Source organism: Delphinus delphis, chromosome 1 (genome assembly GCF_949987515.2).
Source record: "Delphinus delphis chromosome 1, mDelDel1.2, whole genome shotgun sequence".
Lineage (NCBI taxonomy): Eukaryota > Metazoa > Chordata > Mammalia > Artiodactyla > Delphinidae > Delphinus > Delphinus delphis.
The window spans coordinates 13,739,992-13,761,631 of NC_082683.1; the positions used below are offsets into that span (position 1 = coordinate 13,739,992).

Here is a 21,640-nt window from a genome sequence, read left to right on the forward strand (position 1 = left end):
TTGCATGAGATATCCAACACTTTATTGTAAAATAGACTTTGCGTTCGATGATTTTACCCAACTATAGGCTAAGGGAAGTGTCCCGAGCACAGTTAAGGTAGGTGAGGCTAAGCTAGGATATTCAGGAGGTTACGTGTATTAACTGCATTTTCGACTTATGATATTCTCAATTTTCAACTGGTTTATCAGGATGTAACCTCATGGTAAACTGAGGAAGATCACTATTGTTCTGTCTTCTTCCACGTTATGTACTCAACGCCGTAAACATGGTAGATGCTTAATAGTTTTAAAATTTTAATACATTCATGGTGCAGGGGGAAAAAATCTGACAAACACCTACAGCGTGACAGGCTCTGCTCTAAGTGCAATTGCATGTCATTAATTTAGGTTTCAGGTCTCAGCAAAAGTCACTTACTGGATCGTCTGATTTGCCGACAGTACAGGAAAAGTAACTCAGAGATCCGTTCCCTGTTTTCATCCCAGCCCCACCCTCTGCTCCCAAGTCCACGATCTCCAGTCTGGGAGAATCTAGGACTCTTCCCAGTGGAAAGACAAAGTCAGGAAAGGAAAGATGATCAGAGGCTGTAGAGTCGTATCAGGTGTGGGGAATGTGAATACAACTGGCTCAGCAAACTCCAGGCATCAGAATTAAGGGGCCCACTGGAAGCTGGAAGAAGGCAATTTAGGAAAATAAAAGACCATCCCTTCTCCCAGCAGGGAGGAAACAGATGGCTCTCAAAACCTGGAGAGGTGGCACGGCTCAAAACACAAAGATGAAGAGCAGTGGAGGCAAATTCCAGTCCCAAGGGACTCAAATTAATTTGCTGGGAAAGGAAGATCTGACTTACAGTGTGGGGATGGCAGTGGGGTTCCAAAGACCTCTCCCGGGCTCTGGCATCCATCAGGCTCGGTTTCGAATCACAGCACCCACCTACTCACTCTGTGACCTCCTCACGTTCCCTCTTCTCTGGGTGCCTCAGTTTCCTCATCTATACAATGGGGATAATAATATTATTATTGCTATAGAATACATACCAGCGCAGGTTTTATATACTGCATTATAATGGGGTAGTGTCAAGGATCCAGGGAGACAGGCTAAAATGCTTAACACGCCTCTCATTGTAAATCTCTATAAATATCAGCTCCTTGCAAAGGCTGTAATCCCACAAGGCAGATAGTATAACACCCAGTTATCAGATGGAGAAACCGAAGCCCAAAGAAGCCCAAGGGCCTTACCCAACCTCCCGCAGCTAGTGAGGTGCAGAGCCCAGACCAGAGCCCAGGGCACATAACTCCTGGCCCTGGTAGCTTCTGCCGCCCTCATTCATACACTGAATATTCTCTGAGCACCTACCACGTGGCCAGGCTCGCCTTCAAGTAGCTCATATGCTTCTCTGGGAGGGAAGACAAAAGGGTACCAAGGTAGCGTGATATGGATAGGTAGGTGCTCCCAGACAGACACAGCCCTGGGGAGGTGGAGAGGGACTCTGTCTGCACAGGGAGCGGCGGGCAGTCAGGGCAGCCTGCCTGGCAGAGGCAGCATCTGAATGTAAAGCCTTAGGACCACTATGTATCTAGTGATTCTAGTCCATTGGACTTTCAAGCCACACCATTTTGGGCTAAGCCCTTGAATTATCCCACGTAATCTTCTCAATTATCTGATGGGGAGGGATCATAAATGGGGAAAGTGAGACTCACATGCTAGGCTTTGAAAGATGGCTAGAGGCTTGCTGTGTAGATAAGCAAGGAAAAGTGGTCCAAGCAGAGGGAACAGCCTGGGCAAGGAGGCACAGAGGCAGGAGACAAATCCTTGGCATCTCTGTGTCTACCCCTTCCCCCACCCCTAAGGCTCAGCACAGGGTGTGGTACACAGTAGGTGTAAATACTTGTGCTGAGTGTGGACAGCCTACAGTCCTGGCCCTGGGCCTTGTGAAGCCCCAGTGACCAGCTCTTGCCTGACCTCACCTGAGCCACGGGGACAGCCAGTGGGGTCTCCGCTATCTCTGTGCCCAGATTTTCAAAAACACAATTACTCGCCTGCCCTTCAGAACCGCTGTCAGTGTCGGTAAACTCCAGCTGCTAAAATGCATTACACTGAACTCGCCAGAAACCTTTGCCATTATTAATAGTTTATCGATTGCAGCCCCTGGCTGATGAGAGCAGGTCTCCTCACCCTCCGCCCCCTCGGGGCCCTGCTGTCTGCGGAAGGCCTTCTAGCCAGCATGCAGATCAATGCCACTCAAATCTGGAGAAAGGGGGTCTCTGGGCCACTTAATCCACTTCAGAAGGATAGCACTGAAGGCACAAGCTCAGACGAGGTGCTGAGAAGGGCAGATTGGTCCAAGTCAGAGCTGTGACTGGAAGCTCTTGGATCTGCAGACAAGAACCAGAATCTGCCTTGGGGTGGGGTGGGGGATGGGGGGCTGCATGGCTCGCAGCAGAGGGAGGCTCACGCCATAGCCTCCTGGAAGGTCTCACCATCCACCCATTTAGCAACTATTGACTGAGTACCAACCATGATGGCAAGCACTGGGCCAGGCCCTGGGATACACTGGTAAGCGAGCTGGATGCAGACCTTGCCTTCATGGATTTTATGGTGCACGGTGTGGGAGAGGAGGACATTCGCGAGTTACCAACATGTCATTAAGTTACAGTGTAGACAAGAACGTCTCAGGAGAGGCATGCAGAGACCTGCTGTATCAGTTAGCTATGGATACATAACAAGCAGTCCCAAATGAGGATGGTTTAAAGCAATGTATTATAGCTCACGAGGTTGGGGTTGGCTAGGTTCAATCCCGAGTGTGGCCTTGGCTGGACCAGCTGGGCCAAGTGGGGCCTCCCTCCACTTGCTCTCAGACTCCATCAGAGGCTTGTTCTCAGGACAGAGGCAGAGGGAGAGAGAGAGAATTCTTTTGAAACTTGGAATTTGCACACCATCACTTTCACCACATATTATTGGTCAAAGCAAGTCACAAGGCCAAGAATGGGGGAATAGACTCCACTTCTAGGTGAGAGGAACTACGAAGGCACTTTGCAAGATACAGGGAGGCTGTTAATCCAGGCCGTCAATGCAATCAATCTACCACAGCCACCCGGTCCAGGTGGTCACTTTCTAAGTGACCTTTGTAACTTGAAGGATGTAGCCAGGGGAAGAAAATGCAACATTCTCAGGAAAACAGACTGTTGCAATCAAAAGTGCTGAATCAAAAAAGATACTTGGCTCAATTCACCTAGGACTGTCACCCGTGAGGGATCCTGGATGGGATTCTGGAACAGAAAAAGGACATTAGTGGGAAAACGGGTGTAATTTGGATAAAGTCTGGAGTTGCGTTAATAGCGATGTATTAACATGGTTCTTAGTCTGACAAGAGTACTATGGTCTTGTAAGAGTTAACAATGGGGGAAATAGGGTGAGAGGTGTTTGGGGACTGTATTCTCTGTGCAAATTTTCTGTAAATTTTATATAATTTAAAGTTTCTTTTTGAAAAAAAGGAACTTGGCACATGGGAGGAATGGAAAGAATGCCATTGTCGCTGGAGGATGGGGGAGCTGGGATATGGCAGGAACCAACTGTGCTGAGCCTTGTTGGCCCAGATAAGGATTCTGGTCTTTATTCAAAGAGCAGAGAGAAGCTTTTGAAGGGCTTTAGGTAGGGGAGTACCATTAATTCCAATTGCATTTGAAAAGATCTGGGGTCTACCTTGGTGCACAGATCAGGAGGGAGATTAGCAGGGGCAGAGAAACCAGTTAACTATTCATCCCATATTCCAGGTGAGAAAAGATGTTGACAGTGGAGATACAGGGGAGAGGATGGTTCAGGACATATTTAAGATGCAGAACATCCAGGACTTGGTCACTGACAGTGTTTGGGGATTATAGAAATGGGAGACATCAAGGATGGTGCCCGAAGTGTGGCTTGGACCTCTGGCGGAGAGCAGGACCATTCGTGGAGGAAGAAACATCCGAGGCTGTAGAAATAGTCCTAAGCAAAAAACCGCCTCCTTCATAAAGCACCAATCTAGATGTACCCTGAGCTGTCTTCTATACCACCCGTGTTGTGTCACCCGAACATATTGCTGGTGTTACTGTCACCAGAACATGAGTGTAGTGATTGCCTAAACACGTCACCTGTGTCCCTAGCACAGAAATACATCTTCTGCATATATCACCCTATGTGGCGGTTACCTGTGCATTTCCACCTGTGTCAACCGTGTCATTATTATCTGTAGCTGCCAGCTCCATGTGTCCCTGGAGCCTGTTTCTTCACAGAGCTGTCACCTGAGCATGTCACCTGTACACCTGTCACCTACGCAAGGCCTTTAAGAAAGTTGCCTCTATAACAGGCACCTATGAGTGTCACCTAAACATGTCACTCTAGATGACTGTCATTCAGCAGCCCTGCCCAGTAGAGAGGCTATTTTTTTTCAGTCTAGCTGAGTTACAAACAAAGAAGATAGTTCCCAGAGGGGAGACAGTTCCCTGCTGCTTCCGCTGTCACGGTGTTCTTTTCTTCTGAGATGGGAGGCAGCATCTTCCCCACAAAGTTTCCTTGATGAAAAGCTTCCCGTTCTTTAAGTCCTTTTGTGACGGTCGGTAGACCAGATGTCAGCCTCTGTGTATTCTATGGAAATGAAGGTGTTTGTTTATGCTAATGTGAGCTGGGCGACGGGAGGGAAGGAGGCTCTGTTAGATGGGCGGGCTTCCTCCATGAGTCCGGAGATGGAGAGAGAGAAGCTGGGCGCCCAGGTGTGTGTGTGTGGGCACGGAGGGTGGGGGAGGTGGGGGACAGTGAGTCACAGGAAAAAGTAGCTGGAAGACAAAGATGGGGGTGGGGACAGCTGAAATGAAAGGAGAGAGGAGTGACTCTGAGGTTGGATTGCTCAGTAGAAACAGATGGAGAGAGAGGCTTAGCTGATGGAGAGGGAAATGTGTTAGCTATGGGGGTGGGCGCGAAGAGCAGAATTGAAGGAACCCCCCTTCTTGGCGGCAGGGCTGGTGCAGGCGTCCAGGCCTCCAGAGCCTGTGCTCTTAGCCAACGCCCTCGTCCTCCACCGAGGTTCTGATAGGACTGCTGGGCCAGTTTGGTGGGTAGAGCACTATGCTTGGCATTTACTAGGGTTCCATGAACATGAGCTTCTTCCCCCGGGTTTCTGCTGTGGTGTGAGAACCTCCAAGACCCAGACACAGAGACCCCACTTTCTTTAAGTTGTGGCCAGAATAGGCTCCCCTTCGGCTGCATGATGAGGCCCAGAGAAGGCTGGGACTTGCTGGAGGACACACAGATTTCCCTGATGCAGCAACAACATAGCTTCTGAACTCCAGGTCAAGGCTCTTCCCCTTCAAAGTGTCCAGATCTCACCAGGAATCCCCTCTCCCTCACAGGGCATCACAGGATCCAGGAACAACAGGTAATGGTCCTGCGACCATTTTAATGTGACATTCCTGCTCACAGAGGTCTTGCAGTAACATCATCACATTTAATCCTCACTGCAGTCCTGCAAAGCATCAGCTCCATATTCTAGATAAGAAATGGAGGCTCAGAGACAGCATGGCTTACACAAGGTCACACAGCATACCAACAGTGGGGGCAGGATTTGAACTTGGCTCTCTCTAACCCAGTGTCAGAGAGGAGTGAGGAAAGAGCTGCCCCAGTGACATTTCCATGGAGAGAGAGAACAACAGACCAACTCATTTTTTTTTTTTTTTTTTTTTGTGGTACACGGGCCTCTCACTGTTGTGGCCTCTCCCGTTGCGGAGCACAGGCTCCGGACCCGCAGGCCCAGCGGCCATGGCTCATGGGCCCAGCCGCTCTGCGGCACGTGGGATCTTCCCGGACCGGGGCACGAACCCGTGTGCCCTGCATCGGCAGGTGGACTCTCAACCACTGCGCCACCAGGGAAGCCCCAAACCAACTCATTTTATCGTGGTCTGACCCTGTAGACCCTGTAGAAGGATCTAGAACAGAAATCATCAAACTACAGCCTGCAGCCTGTAAACCAAGAATTTTTTTACATTTTTAAATGGTTAGAAAAAACTGGAAAAAGAGAATAAGATTTCATGGCACATGAAATTGTATGAATACAAGATTTGATGATTATAGATAAAGTTTTATTGGAACACAGCCACGCTGGTTCACTTACTAAGGGGGGCTGCTTTTGCTCTACAAGAGCAGAGTTGAGTAGTTGTGACAGAGACTGTAAAAACAACAAAGCCTAAAATATTTACTCTTTATTTTTACTTTTTTATTTAAGATTTTTTTATGTGGACAGTCTTTAAAGTCTTTATTGAATTTAATACAATATTGCTTCTGTTGTGTTTTTTTTTTTTTTTTTTTTGGTTTTTTGGCTGCAAGGCATGTGGGATCTTAGCTCCCCGACCAGGGGTTGAACCCACACTCCTTGCATTGGAAGGTGACGTCTTAACCACTGGACTGCCAGGGAAGTCCCAATATTTTACCCTTTAGAGGACATGGCTGGAAGAAGGTTTGAGGGAGCGTCTCCTGTCCTCATGGGTCGCCTCCTCTGAGAAGGCCTCTTGACCACCTCGGGCAGAATCAGCTGCTCCCCGCTCACTCTACGCATGGATAAGCTCACCCTTTCCCATGGGATTTGGGGTTTTTTTTAATGAAATATAGTTGATTTACAATGTTGTGTTAGTTTCAGGTGTACAGCAAAGTGATTCAGTTTTATATATATATATAGATCGATACTCTTTTTCAGATTCTTTTCCATTATAGGTTATTACAAGATATTGAATATAGTTCCCTGTGCTATACAGTAGGTCCTTGTTGGTAATCTATTTTATATATAGAAGTGTATATATGTTAATCCCAAACTCCTAATTTAACGCTCCCCCCACCTTTCCACTTGGGTAACCATAAATTTGTTTTCTGTGTGAGTCTATTTCTGTTTTGTAAATAAGTTCATTTGTGTTTTTTTTTTTTTTTTTTTTTTTGTGGTACGCGGGCCTCTCACTGTTGTGGCCTCTCCCGTTGCGGAGCACAGGCTCCGGACGCGCAGGCTCAGCGGCCATGGCTCACGGGCTCAGCCGCTCCGCAGCATGTGGGATCTTCCCGGACCAGGGCACGAACCCGTGTCCCCTGCATTGGCAGGCAGACTCTAAACCACTGCACCACCAGTGAAGCCCTGTATATCATTTTTTAGATTCCACCTATAAGCAATACCATATGATATTTGACTTTGTCTTACTTCACTTAGTGTGATAATCTCTAGGTCCATCCATGTTGCTGCAAATGGCATTATTTCTTCTTTATGGCTGAGTAATATTCCATTGTGTGTGTGTGTGTGTGTGTGTGTGTGTGTGTGTGTGTATACACACACCACATTTTCTTTTTTCTTTTTAACATCTTTATTGGAGTATAATTGCTTTACAATGGTGTGTTAGTTTCTGCTTTATAACAAAGTGAATCAGTTATACATATACATATGTTCCCATATCTCTTCCCTCTTGCATCTCCCTCCCTCCCACCCTCCCTATCCCACCCCTCTAGGTGGTCACGAAACACCGAGCTGATCTCCCTGTGCTATGCGGCTGCTTCCCACTAGCTATCTATTTTACATTTGGTAGTGTATGTATGTCCATGCCACTCTCTCACTTTGTCCCAGCTTACCCTTCCCCCTCCCCGTATCCTCAAGTCCATTCTCTAGTAGGTCTGTGTCTTTATTCCCACTTTGCCCCTAGGTTCTTCATGACCATTTTTTGTGTGTTTTTTAGATTCCATATATATGTGTTAGCATATGGTATTTGTTTTTCTCTTTCTGACTTACTTCACTCTGTATGACACTCTCTAGGTCCATCCACCTCACTACAAATAACTCAATTTCATTCTTTTTATGGCTGAGTAATATTCCATTGTATATATGTGCCACATCTTCTTTATCCATTCATCCGATGATGGACATTAGGCTGCTTCCTTGTCTTGGCTATTATGAATAGTGCTGTTATGAGCATTGGGGTGTGTGTATCTTTTGAATTATATTTTTCTCTGGATATATGCCCAGGGCTGTGTTTTCTGGATCATGTGGCAACTCTATTTTTACTTTTTTAAGGAACCTCCATCCTGTTCTCCATAGTCCCATGGGATTTGGGGCATTGATCAGCTTCCCTGCCTCCTTATCCATCGGGATGGGGGGCGGTCCATGGAGACAAGAATTTTACTGTGTTTCTTCTCAAGTCTCCAGGGCCATGCATAAAGTGATAGCATGGCCGTGTGGAGAGAGGAATTCAGATTCCCATCCTGGCTCTTAATAGCCATGTGGGGGGGGGGGCAATTGCATCCCCTCTGGAGTCTCAGTTTCCATGTTTATGAAATGGGAAGAGCAATTCCTGTGGCGGGGGCAGCTGTGAGGAATGAGTGAGCTGGTGGACTAGGTGACAGTTTTGAGCCTGAACCACATGACAGGCGCCTCAGTCCACGTCATCCTCAGGGGGGCCCCTGGGAGCGGGCACGTCACCATCCCTGGCTCAGCAGCTGAAAGGAGCACAGATTCAACTCTAGTTGAACACACAGCCCACACCTTCATCCTCTGAAGCATCAGGCACAGGGCCTGGCATACAGTCGGTGTTCCATAAATGTTTCTTCTGCGCCCAGCACAGCACGTGGGCATTGCATGGTGGGTCCAGGAGCGTTGTTGACAGAAGGCTGGATGGTGGGGCTTTGGGGCTGGTTTACTGCAGCACTGTGACTGCCAGCCCCAGGCCAGGGACCCTCATCCTGCGCCTCTGCTTCCCCGCAGGCTGCCCGAGGTCCGCATCTCTGACAACGGTCCTTACGAGTGTCACGTGGGCATCTACGACCGCGCTACGAGGGAGAAGGTGGTCCTGGCATCAGGCAACATCTTCCTCAACGTCATGGGTGAGTGCAGGGCTCTTGGCACTGGCGTCACTGTGTGCGTGCACGTGTGCCTGTGTGTGCGTGTGTGTGTGTGTGTGCGCGTGCGTGCATACGTGTGTATGTGTGCGCGTGTGTACCCACGCACACAGAGGGGCTGTCCTGGGAAACACCTGCTGTGCTGGCACTGGACCCTCTTCTCTCTCACCCTTGCCCTCGAGGGCAGGAGGCCAGCCATGCTGAGGCGTGACTGATGTGGCCTCTTAGGAACCCCTTCTCCTACCGGCACTGACACGCGGACCTGAGGAAGGCAGGGCTGTACCTCACCCCTGCAGCCTCACGGACCAGGCACTTTGAAGGGGCTCCGACATGTTGATTGGGCTGCATGAGGGGCACTGAGACTTCCCGAGGGGTGGCAACCTGCCGCAGCCTCTGGGCCTCAGTTTCCCCTTCTGTAAGATGGGGGGGGATGCAGCCTAGTGGATCATTCGTGGATCTCCTAGCCTCAGGCTCTGCGACCTGGTGAGGTCACGGGGAGAAAATACCGAGTTGCATGGGCACCTTTCCCAGGTGAAAGCCAGGAGCCACGTTCATGGAAGCACCTGTAGCAAAGTGCAGTGGGGGTGGGCACTCCCCCGGGGGGAGGACAATCCAGGAGCCTCCAGGGTGGGGGAGGGGGATTGAGACAGCATCTCAGTGATGATGCATACCTACTGCAGAGAGAATGTTCCCTCCCTGTGCCTCCCAAGCCTTTTCCAGGACATTGAAGCGTCAGGGGACAAGTTAGAAAGCGTGCCGCACTGGATGTCAGGGTTCCTGGGTTCCCACCCTGTGTCTGTGCCTCCATTTCTACATCTGTAAAATGGGGATAAGAATACTAGTGCCTGTCTCGGGCTGGCTGTGTCCCCTTCCCAGCCCCGGTTTCCCCACTTGTAAAACAAAGCCTTTCTCCACGTGGTCTCAGAAGCCCCTTCCAGCGCTGACGTTCTTGCCGGGCACAATCTTGGGCTCTGGGTCAGCTCTGCTGCCAGGATTCTAGGCACTTGGCCTTGACTCCGGACTCTGTGTTCCCTGATTTTCTTATCAAATGATATTTACCAGGGAAACAAAGCTTGCCATACTCAGGCCGTCAATGAAAGCATAAAGGCCTCGTGGAAACCACTGCTTCTGGGGAAATGGGGAACCTCCAGAGGCCCGACCTCCAGAGGGACATTGAATCCTGTAGCAGCGGCACGCGGTGTGTTCTGGCTTCCTGGGGGACAGGCCATGGCCAGGAGGTGGCAGTGCCAGGAAAGCCTCCCCTCTTGCAGTCACCCGCCCACAGAACGGCTTCTGTAATACTTGGACAAGGAGTGTTCTTGGTACCCAGCCCTAGGCTGGTCACACCAGGGAAGCCGGTGCAGATGAAACTCGGTTTGCTCCATCAAGGGGCTCCCAGTCTGATGAGGGATGTGTACTCAATTGTTTACTCATCAGATATTTATTGAGCACCTACCACGTGCCAGGAAATGGCCATATACTTACAATAGGAAACATCTTTGTTCTTGGGAGTTTGTGTCCAGTGCGTGAGACAAACATAAAACACATGTGTAGATGGGTAAGTGAGGTGATTATGGATAGTGACAAATAATGGGAAGAAAATCACGCAGGGTAATGGGGTCAAGAGTGATACAGGGGAGGTGGCAGTCAGTTTAGGGAGAGGGCTCAGGGGAGGCCCCTGGAGGCCACGAGGTTAAGTGCTTTCCAGACCTATGTCATTTAGTCCTCACAGCCAACCCAAGAGGAGGTACTAGCACTATTATCCCTATTTTGCAGACATAGATATAGAGGCACAGAGAAAGCAAGCAACTTGCTTGAAGTCACACAGCAAGGATCACAAAACCTTCCTGTGAGATCAGGCTGCTTAGTGTTGAGGCCGGAACCCGGGTGTCTTGACTCCTGGGCCAGCTATGTTGCACGGATGGAGGCAGTGTAGAAGGTCCAGCTGAGGCTCTGCTCTCTGGTGCCTGTGAGCAACCAGAGTCCTCAAAGCCACCTCTGCTACGAGGCGCACTCCTCCCCCATTCACCAAAGGCTCCTGAGCAGGTTACTGTCCCTCTGTGGCCTCGGTTTCCTCATCCGTACAATGAGGGTAGAACCAGGTAACCCTAAACCTCCTCTGCTAGTTCCAACTGAGGCACAAAGAGGTCTCGTGGGACCAGCCCAGCTTGCACAGCTGGCCTGACAATCCCAGCTGAAGGAGGTGGTGTGCTCCCGGTAGGCTCCAAGGAGCAACGGGCTTTGTGCTTCTGGGCTCCTCCCACAGGGAGGTGGCAGTCAATCCAGGGATGGGGCAGACAGCTCCCGGGATCCCACTTACTGAGCAGCAGGCTGAGGCTACCAGGAGGGACCAGAGAGGGGCAGGGCCAGGGATTCCACCCTCACCCACGCCAGCACCCCCAGGAAGGCTCTGACCCCTTGAAGTTCAGCGCATCCCTGGGTGGGACTCTCCCTGGAATAGCAACCCCTCCCCATCTCAATCAGTCCTCTGACTGTCCCCAGTGCTCAGAGGTCACCGTGCTTGTCACTGGTCCCTACAGCCTAGCTGTCCCCTGATGGGTCAAGTCCACCGGTGCTTGCCACGCGGGCAGGACCTGATGCCTCGCCCCACCATGGCATGTGCCTGACAGTGCGCGAGCTCCCAGCCTCATGCGCATTTTCCGACAGAATCCTGGCGACAGCCTGTGAGCTGGGAGATGTTATAATCCCCGTTATATGAGGGGAAATGACTTGTCTAGGGTCATAACAGCCATCTGAGGCCAAAGCCCATGGTCTAAACCAGTGGTTCACAAACTTGAATGAGCATCAGAATCGCCTGGAGGGCTTGTGAAGATACAGATTGCTGGGTCCCACCCCCAAAGCTCCTAATTCAGCAGATCTGGGGTGGGGCCCAGGAACCTGCATTTCTCACAAGTTCCCAGATGATGCTGATGCTACAGGTGCCAGGGCCACACTTGAGAACCACTGGTCTAAACCACTGGTCTAAACCTCTAAGTCTTCAAAAAATACTAATTCTGTATATCTCTCTATTGATATCTATATCATACATGCATCAACAGCCATATCTATACTCTTATCTATATGCGAATGTATTTCTCCTTCCTCCTTCCAATTGTCACCGCACCCCAGACACAGGAGGATGCCCCATCTGCATACAAGTTAAGGACACACAGGTTTGGAGCTGAATCCCAGATCCGCCATGCAACCTTGGATTCATTAGCTTCCCTGGGCCTCTGTCTCCCCATCTGTAAAATAGGGGTAAGGATGCCTCCTTCCTAGGATGATCGTGAGGTTTAAATTAGAAAAGGTTTGGGCTTCCCTTGTGGCGCAGTGGTTGCGAGTCCGCCTGCCGATGCAGGGGACGCGGGTTCGTGCCCCGGTCCGGGAAGATCCCACATGCTGTGCAGCGGCTAGGCCCGTGAGCCATGGCCGCTGAGCCTGCGCGTCCGGAGCCTGTGCTCCGCAACGGGAGAGGCCACAACAGGGAGAGGCCCGCGTACCGCAAAAAAAAAAAAAAAATAGAAAAGGTTTGCAAAACACCTAGCCCAGCACAAGGCAGCTAAGAGGTTCAGTAGGCCAGATTTCACTGTCTTTATTGACATTGTCTCTGGCCTGCCTGCTCTTGGGCACGGCTGTGGCTGCCTCTTTCTTGCCCCTGGTTTCAGCCCTGGCACAGAGAAGAGCCAGCCACTGTTCCTGACTCCAGGGAGCTTTAAGCCCGTCTGAGAAGTGAACGCTCACAGGTTTGTGCCCACTGGCTCCTTGGAAAGGGGGTCCAGTCCTGCCCTGTTTCTGGGTGTCAGGGTGGCCGGCCTCTGTGTGACCATCCTCCTGTAAGTCTGCCTGTCCAGACATCACATGTCTAGGGGAGGAGCCAGGATACATCCCAAGTTTGAAAATGACAGCCACACTTCAGTCTTGGCCAGTTTGTGACAGTTCCACGGTGCTTCCCATAGAGTATTTCACCTGATCCTTAACCGCGGCCCCTCAGGGCCAGGATAACCCTTATCGCCAGTTCCCAGATGAGAAGACTGAGGCTCAGGGAGAGGAAAGGATTGGCTCTGGGCCCCACAGGGCTGTGGCTGTCCCTGGCCCAGAGCAGCATGGCTTCTGAGGTTCAGCAAGGTCCGAACTGGTGAGGGGAGGGCTGGGAGAGACAGTGGGGCTGAGTATAAGGCAGTTGCCCGTGTAGTATCTCCCATAACCCCGGCGGCCACGTCAGCCCATGAGGCAGAAACTGCACTATGCCCACTGCACAGACCCAGGCACAGAGAAGGAAGTGGCTTACTTAGCCAAGGTTGGGAGGATTAAATGAGATGATGCATAGCACAGAATGTTCTGGGCCCACGCACAGGCCGAGTGACCCATAAATAGTGTCTCTCTACAAACTACTATATATAAAAGCGATGAAAAACAAGGTCCTACTGTACAGCACAGGGAACTATATTCAATATCCTGTAATAAACCAGATGGAAAAGAATATGAAAAAGAATACGTATATATGTATAACCAAACCACTTTGCTGTACAGCAGAAATTAACACAACATGTAAATCAGGGAATTCCCTGGATGTCCAGTGGTTAGGACTCCACGCTTTCACTGCCCAGGGCCTGGGTTCAGTCCCTGGTCAGGGAACTGAGATCCCACAAGCCATGCGACACAACTAAAATAATAATAATAATAATAATTTTTTTAAAAATCTCTAAAAAAACCATTGAAAATCAACTGTACTTCAAAATAAATAAATGAATAATAATATCTCTCACAACAAATAGTGATCATGTCAGTTAAAAATCAGGCACAATTAGAAAGGTTTAAAAATTGCCCCGCCTCCCCCTTCCTCCCCCATGACCGTCTCCTTTAAATATATTTCAAGGCAGGTTTCAAAAATTAAAGTCAACTCATTGTTTTGGCCTGTCTGTGGCATTGCACAGAAAGACCCTTTCTTGTCACACACACGCACACAGAGACCTTCCCTCCAGGTAAGTGGAGGTCATTGAAAGCTGGGGTCTCCTTTGGGCCTAAGCCCTTAGGTCTCCTAAGGGACCTTAAGGGCTGTGCAAGGAACAGTGGGGCAAGACGGCCCCTGTCCAATTTGGGGTCAAAGGGAAACTTCCCAGGACAGTGGGGAGAGGGTAGCCTAGAGGGTGGGGAGCGCCCAGGCCCCCACCTACATCAAAAGCACAGAGCAGGTCCGCCGGAGAACTGGGCACCCCAGCCCGCTATCACCAAGCCTGCATCCTTCCAGAACATTCTAACGCGCTGTTTCCAGAGGCCTCTGGGTAGAGATCAAACTGTGAGTGCAGCTGTAATTTCATGCCTATAACATCCCCGCTCTGTGGTGGGGAAAGACATTTGAGAACCCCATGGGCGACACCGAGGGTTCGTGCTGCACACACTCATTAAAATGTTTTCATCCGAGCAGCAGATAAATTATAAGCCAGTTTGAAAGTTGCGTGCTGGGCCCCGGGAACGCACTGTGCACAGTCACAGAAGGCTCTCGGAGGCTCTTCTTAGGGGCGTGGGATATGCGGGGGAGCGTGTTCAGGCTGGGACGTTACAATCAGTTAAATGTTGAGAGGCCCAGATACTCCCACCTGCTGAAGCCAAAAGAGGCTGTTCTTTCGGTTTTGCCGCAAGACCAAGGCACAGGGTATCTTGGCCACCCTCGCCGTGCAGAGTTGCCACTGAGGGGGCCTTTAACCCAGAGCTAATAATCAAGGTCACTAGCCATCAAGCACGGCTATCTGCCCAGCCCTGTGCGCTGAGTATTCAATCCATGGTTCATCATGTGACCGTCATGAGCACCTCCCGAAGTAGGCATTGCCACTCCCATTTTACAGATGAGGAAACGGAGGCTCTGAGAGTTTAAGGGGCTCACCCACACGAGTGCCAGAGCTGGGGCTCCCAGCAGGTCTGCCTAAGATCAGAGCTGGTGTTCCTAACAGCATCTCTGAGCTCCCAAGGGGAAACATCCCAACCTTTGGCACAAAAGCTGTTAGTGACACAAATGTCAAGCAAGCATGAGGGGGAGGGGGGAGCAGTGCAGAGTAGAGAGAGTGGGGACCTTGGGGAGACTGAGCCCCAACTGGGAGCACTTGGCATTCAAAACTCAGATGGCCAGTGGGGCTGCTGTCCCTCTAGGGGGCTTACAGGAGTCTGGGGGGAGGAAAAGCACGTCCATCAGTGCCCCCCGCTTCTCCATTCCTGTGCCCCAGTCCCCGTGAGTGGTTCTCCCATCCGCTACTACCCAGCGCCCCCCTCACTACTTAGACCCTCTGAACGGAGCACTGAACTTGGAGTCCAGCCGACCTGGGTCCAAATCCAGGTCAGTGTCCACGTGTGACATGGACAGTCCAGTATCGAACTATTCTGTCTGGTAAAAACAATATCAGAATGTCTTTTTGGTTGAAATATATTAGAAGATGACTTGGCTGTCCATACACACGGGCATTCTAAATCTCATTTATTCATTCATTCTTCATTCATTCATTTATTTACCAAATATTTATGGAGCACCTGGTACATTCAGGTGCTGTCGTATGCATGGGAACTCAGCTTCGGCGATTGGACAGACAAAATTCCACGTCCTCAAGGAACAGTCAGTGCAGGAAGCGAGGCAGACACAAACAAGTAGACAGCTGGGACCTGTGATATGTCAGAGGGTAGTCAAGCAAAGCAGAGGGAAGTGGGGCTATTGTGAACAAGGTGGACAGCGAGGCCTCTCTAAGAAGGTGACACTCAAAGAAGGTGAGGTCCGAGCCATGTGGGTTTCATGCCTTCATGCAACCAATTCCATGGCTACTTACTTATTCATCAGCTCCCCCGTGCCAAGCAGAGTTCTAGGTGCTGAGGACATGTCCCACTGAGGGATGTAGCTCATGGTACAGATGCAGAAGCAAGGTCTGGGGACTGTGCTGCATCCCCAGGGCTGCCCATCACACGTGATTATAATCTGGGGGCTTAAAGCGAAAGGAATGTATTGTCTCGCAGTTCTGGAGACTAGAAGTCCACAATGAAGGTGTCGGCAGGGCTATGCTCCTTCTGACAGCTCTAGAGAAGGGTCCTTCCTTGCCTCTTCCAGCTTCTGGTGGTTGCCAGCAATTCTCAGCATCCTTGACCTGTAAACGCATCATTCCCATCTCTGCCTCCATCCTCACCTGGCGTTCGCCCTCTGAGCGTCTGTGTCCCTGTGTCCCAATTTCCCTCTCCTTGTAAGGACACAAGACAATGGGTGAGGGCCCACCCTAATCCATTATGACCTCATTTTAACTTTACATCTGCAGAGACCCTATTTCCAAATAAGGTCCCATTCACAGGGTAAGGACTGCAACATATGTTTTGGGGGGACACAGTTAAACCCACAACAGAAACTGACCCAGGAGGGAGCAGGGCAGATTCACTGTCTGATTCCAAAGCCCATACTCTTGGCTCCCAACCACAAGAGTCACTGTTCATCGTGTGTTTGCTCACCTGCCACGCACCGTGCTAAGCTTTTCATAAGGGAACTTATTGAACAGTCACGACAGCTCTGGAAGGCAGGTACTGCCACTTCCCTTTGGACAGATGAAGAATCTGAGAGGTTACATCACTTACCCAGGCCATCTAGCCAGCTAGTGCCAGAGCAAGGGTAAATGCGTCCTGTACGCTTAACCACTCCCTCTACTAGACGTCACAGAGGACTGTTAAGCATTAATAAAATGTTCTATCTTGGGATCCCTGTGTCTCTTCTGGAGACTTCCAAGTGAGGTTGGCAGATAAAGGTAGAACTTTGCAACCCGAGGCCACAATGGCACCAAACCACACTACAAGCTTTTCTAAACCTGAGGCCAGGGGACACGGAGAACAGTTGTTAATAAACTTTGCATAGCTTGTCTTTTTTTTTTTCAGTGTGTTTTACTGAATTTTTATTAAGTGCATCTGGTGCTTTTTTTTCCCCCTTGTTTTTGTTTAAATTGATTTTTATTGCGGTAGAATTCACATAACTTATAATTCACTCATTTAAAGTACACGATTCAGTGGTTTTCTGGCCTGGCCTCGTGGAAATGGGCTCAGCCTCTGTCACCCCCCAGCCTGCCTGTAGCTCTCACCAGCCCCAGAGCGAGTTTCTTCTAATGGAATAAAAAGGAGTACAGAAATAAACCCTCACATTGATAGTCAACTGATTCTCGACAAGGATGCCAAGACAATTCCATGAGGAAAGAAGAGTCTGTTCCAAAAAATGGTGCTGGGACAACCAGATAGCCACGTGCAAATAATAAAGGTAGACTTTCCCTAACACCGTGTACAAAACTTAACTCGAAATCCATCATCAACCTAAATATAAGAGTTAAAACTATAAAACTCTTAGAAGAAACACACAGGAGAAAATTGTGATTGTGATTCCATTGGTCTATCTATCTCCAGTGTGCGTTGCTTGCTCCCCTGCCGTGTGACTTTGGACCACAAGTTCATGGGAAGTTCTCCCGTGGCCAGTTCCTGGACCTTTCCCATTAGAAGAATCTCACCCTGGGGCTGGTGAGGGCGAAAAACATTCCTGGCAGGGTGACGAAGGCTGAGCCCACTTCCTTGAGGCCAGGCCAGAATCTCGGATTTCTGGAGAGTTCTGAAGCTCTGCTTTCTGAGACCAGATTCTTTTATTTTGTAAAGGTTACACTCCATTGATAGTTATTATAAAATATTGGCTATATTCCCCATGTTGTACAATGTATCCTTGTAGCTTATTTCTCCTTTTCTTAAAAAATGTTTATTTGTATTGGGGTATAGTTGATTTGCAATGTTGTGTTAGTCTGAGGTGTACAGCAAAGTGATTCAGTTACACATATATGTATATCTATTCTTTTTCAAATTCTCTTCCCATTTAGGTTATTACAGAATATTGAGTAGAGTTCCTATGCTATACAGTAGGTCCTTGTTGATTATCTATTTTAGTGTGTATATCTTAATCCCAACTTCCCAATTTATCCCTCCCCCCACCCCTTATAGCTTATTTTATACCCAGTAGTTTGTACCTCTTGCTCCCCTATGCTTATCTTGCCCGTCTCCCCAGAGGTAACCACCAGTTTGCTCTCTATATCTGTGAGTCTGCTTCTTTTCTGTTATATTCACTAGTTAGTTGTACTTTTCAGATTCCACATATAAGCAATATCATACAGTATTTGTCTTTCTCTGTCTGACTTATTTCACTTAGCATAATAACCTCCAAGTCCATCCATGTTGCAGCAAATGGCAAAGTTTCATCCTTTTTAGCAGCTGAGTAGTATTCCATTCCATTCCATATATATATATATATATATATATATATATATATACCACACCTGCTTCACCCATTCATCTGTTGATGGACACTTAGCTTGCTTCCATATCTTGGCAATTATAAATAATGCTGCTATGAACATTGGGGTGCATGTGTCTTTTTGAATTTGTGTTTTGGGGGTTTTCAGATATATACCCAGGAGTGGAATTGCTGGGTTCTATGGTAGTTCTGTTTTTAGTTTTGTGTAAATGGGTACAGCCGCAGTGGAAAGCAGTGAGACCAGATTCTGGAGCTCCAGTCTCTGAATTCCCAGCCCAGTCCTCCTCTCTAAAAGAGGAGCGTGTTCCCAGGACCAATAATTGGAGTGTTGAGGACTTCTCTTGACTTGGGCAGGAGAAATGTCTCTGGCTCCAAGCAGGATGGGGAGATGTGAGGGCTGAGGGCAGACCCTGCATCCCTCAAAGACCTGCTGCTTCTCCCCAGGCCTGAGCAGAGCAGAAGCACAGCCCTGCCTCTCTGTAGGATGCCAGTGGGAAAGTGGGCTTCAGCTGAATTCAAACCCTGCCTGTGGGGCAGGACAGCGGTGGGGGCCTGGGAGGCTGTCTGCGGGACCAGTGCACAGCTGCTGGAAATGGTGGTCCAGGGAGCAGGTTAGTCATTGGAGGGAGACGGCTGGTCTGAGAATCCCTGGGGGTCCCCAGGCAGGGTAGCTGGGAGGCAAGATTCAGAGCCACCATTATAGCCCTCTCCGTAGCCCAGGACACCTGCTGGGTGAGAAAGGATCAACTCATTCCCTTGTCTCGAAGCAGGAGAGGATGAGCCACCTGCTGGGCTTGAACCGGCCCCAGGCGAGTGCAGTGGCCACGGGCTAGGAGGAAAGGGCGGGTTGGGATCCTCCCAGCCAGAGCTGCAGAGGAGTCCTGGGGCGCTGAGGGGAAGAGGGTGCGAACCCAAATCTCCACCTCCCACCCCAGAAGCCCCCAGGGTCCTGAAGACCAGACCTGGGCCTTTTGTCCCCCAGGCAAACATCTGGGTACCTCCAAGCCCTCTCCCCTCCCCCATCAGCCTTCCCACCCACCCTGGCTGAGTGACAGTAAATGCCCGTGGTCCTCCAAACTGGGAACAGACGGCTGGGTAAAACCCCAGTTGAAGAACTACACCTCTGTTCAGTAGGTAGACTAGAAACAGCCTTTACTTCCTTAGAGAATCGATGGGTGTTTAAGGGTATAGGCCTTGGCTTCAGCCATAACTTCGAAACCCAGCTCTGCAACTACGAGTAATAAAAGCAGGAAATGCTGATGGGGCATTTGCTACACACCAGGCACGGCCCTGCTTTACACCTGTTAACGCATTTAATTGTCAGAGCAGACCTCTCACGTAGGGTCTTCGGTTACTTTCCCCGTTTTACAGGTGTGAAAATGGAGAGGTTAAAAATGTCACCTGAGGGCACAGGTCCAGCAAGGCCAGAAATGGGATTCAAACCCAGGCAGGCTGGCTCCAGAAGCAGTGGTTAGAGACCTAACCACTACGCTACACTGACAGCCTATTTAATCTCCTTGAACCTCAGTTTTCCTATCTGCTAAATGGGGACTGCAGTAGCATCTCCCCTGTTGAGGCATGAAATGTAAAGGTTTATGTCCCAAGGTCACACTGGGCACTCGTGAAAAGAGTAGTAGTGCTTACTTCTCACCCATTTTGCCCTAACCTTCACCCTGGAAATGGCAGTAGGGCCAGGGAATAGGATCAGAGCTGCAGGAAGTGACATCAGCCCAGTGGGAGCCTTATAAGCCAGGCAGTGACAACTGTGGCCTCCTACCCTGGGCCCTGGTGGAGGAGATCAGGAAGGGACCGATCCAGCAGCCTTGAGTCCAATCCCATCCCTCCACAGTCTCACTGTGACTTATCCTCTCCCAGCCTCAGTTTCCTCAGCTAGAAACTGGGGGTAATGAAGGTTCCTACTTCATAGGGCTGTTGTGGGAACTAAAGAAGATCGTGCTCAGCCTGGTCTGCTGGCAGGTTCTGAAGGCAGGGAGGGCAGTTAGGAGGGGAGAGATGGCAAGAGCCAGCCCAGGGTTCAGTCAGGAGAGGCTGAGCATGTGAGGCGTTTCCAGACAGAAGCCACAGGGCATGGGGACCAACTGGAAAGACGGGGGCAGATGTGGAGGTCATGGCAGGACCTGGCACAGGTTGGAGATGTTCCCCTGAGAAGGTACCAGTGAAACCACGTGACCTCACTCGGCAGACGGCGACCGCAGAAAATGGGCCGCTGGCGTGAAGAGGCCAGGGCTGCAGTCCTCAGGACCTCTGCAGACCTCCTCCCCACCAGTCGGGGCTTCTAGATGGGCATCAGAGGCCGGAGGCAGCTGGCTGGGCTTGGCTGCCAGAGGCGGGGCTGGAGCCCAGAGGACTGAGGCCAGGGTGGCCAGGGTCTTCCAGGATGGACATAAAGCCTGTTCGGAGACCGGACACTGATGTCTTGAGTGCCTGGACCTGGCCGGGGACCTGGAGGAAAGATGCGCACTCTGCCCACCTGCCCGCCCACGGGCCCTCAGCCAGCTGAGGTCACTGGCTGAGACCTCATTCAGAGAGGGGCCAAACAGATGGGTTTGGGGCTCAGAGGAGCTCTTTGCAGCTAACTGGGTCATCTATCAAGGACGGTCACTTCCCAGCTTCAGCCGCAAAGCCCAGAGCCTGCTGACCACCTCCTGGACAGGCTTCTAGAGTCCTCGGTCCCTGCCTCTCTGCACACAGCCCCGCAAAGGAGGACTGCCCTTGACCGCAGCCCACTGTGTGCTCAGCGACAGGCCCAGCACAGTACATTAGCTCACCAATCCTCCCTCACGTCTACCCACTCCTCGGCAGGCCCTATGCTGCCTCAGTTACGGGGGCAAACTGCAGACGGCTCAGAGAGGGCAGAGAACTTGCCTGATGTCCCACAGCAGTGAGTGGGCTGGGCTTTGAGCTCAGGTCTGCTGAAAGCCAGAGCCCCCGATTTTTCCACTACACAAGGCTGCCAGGAGGGAGATGGCTCCTCCCTGAGTGTGGGCAGCCTTTTGGGCCTCGGCCAGACACCGAGGCTCCTCTCAATAGGGCCAGCATGGAATATTTGGGCTGCACTGTCAGCTGCTCCTCCTAGCTGTCCGGAAAGTCAGCAAGATCAGTGTCCCCATTTTACAGCAGAGAACACTGAGTCTGCTAATAAAGGGAAGCCTAGAATAGGAACCTGAATGTTCTCTGATTACCACTCTCCCTCCATGGGGACCTGAGTCCCTGAGCTGGGGATGGAAACAGGGCCTTTGAAGCACATCCACTCAAAGGGCTCGATTTGGAAAGCTGTGGAACCCCTCTGACCCGTGATCATGGCTGGAAGGTGCAACGCTTTGTCAAGCAGCATATGCACTGTTTTGTTCATCTTTTCCCTGGGGCCACAGAGCTGATGTCACCAGCTCTTCTCTGAGGGAAACAGACAGACCATTTGTTTATTCATTCATCAC

General features: G+C 50.4%; 1 protein-coding gene across 3 annotated transcripts in view; it reads left to right on the forward strand.

Annotated features, from left to right (window-relative positions):
* Positions 1 to 21,640, forward strand: part of IGSF21 (immunoglobin superfamily member 21) — a 269,529-nt gene that overhangs the window by 219,560 nt on the left and 28,329 nt on the right. For all 3 annotated transcript variants that reach the window (XM_060035127.1, XM_060035053.1, XM_069541461.1), the window contains exon 4: positions 8,757 to 8,875. In XM_060035127.1, coding sequence (XP_059891110.1) covers positions 8,757 to 8,875 — 119 coding nt within the window. The remainder of the gene's footprint in view (positions 1 to 8,756; positions 8,876 to 21,640) is intronic.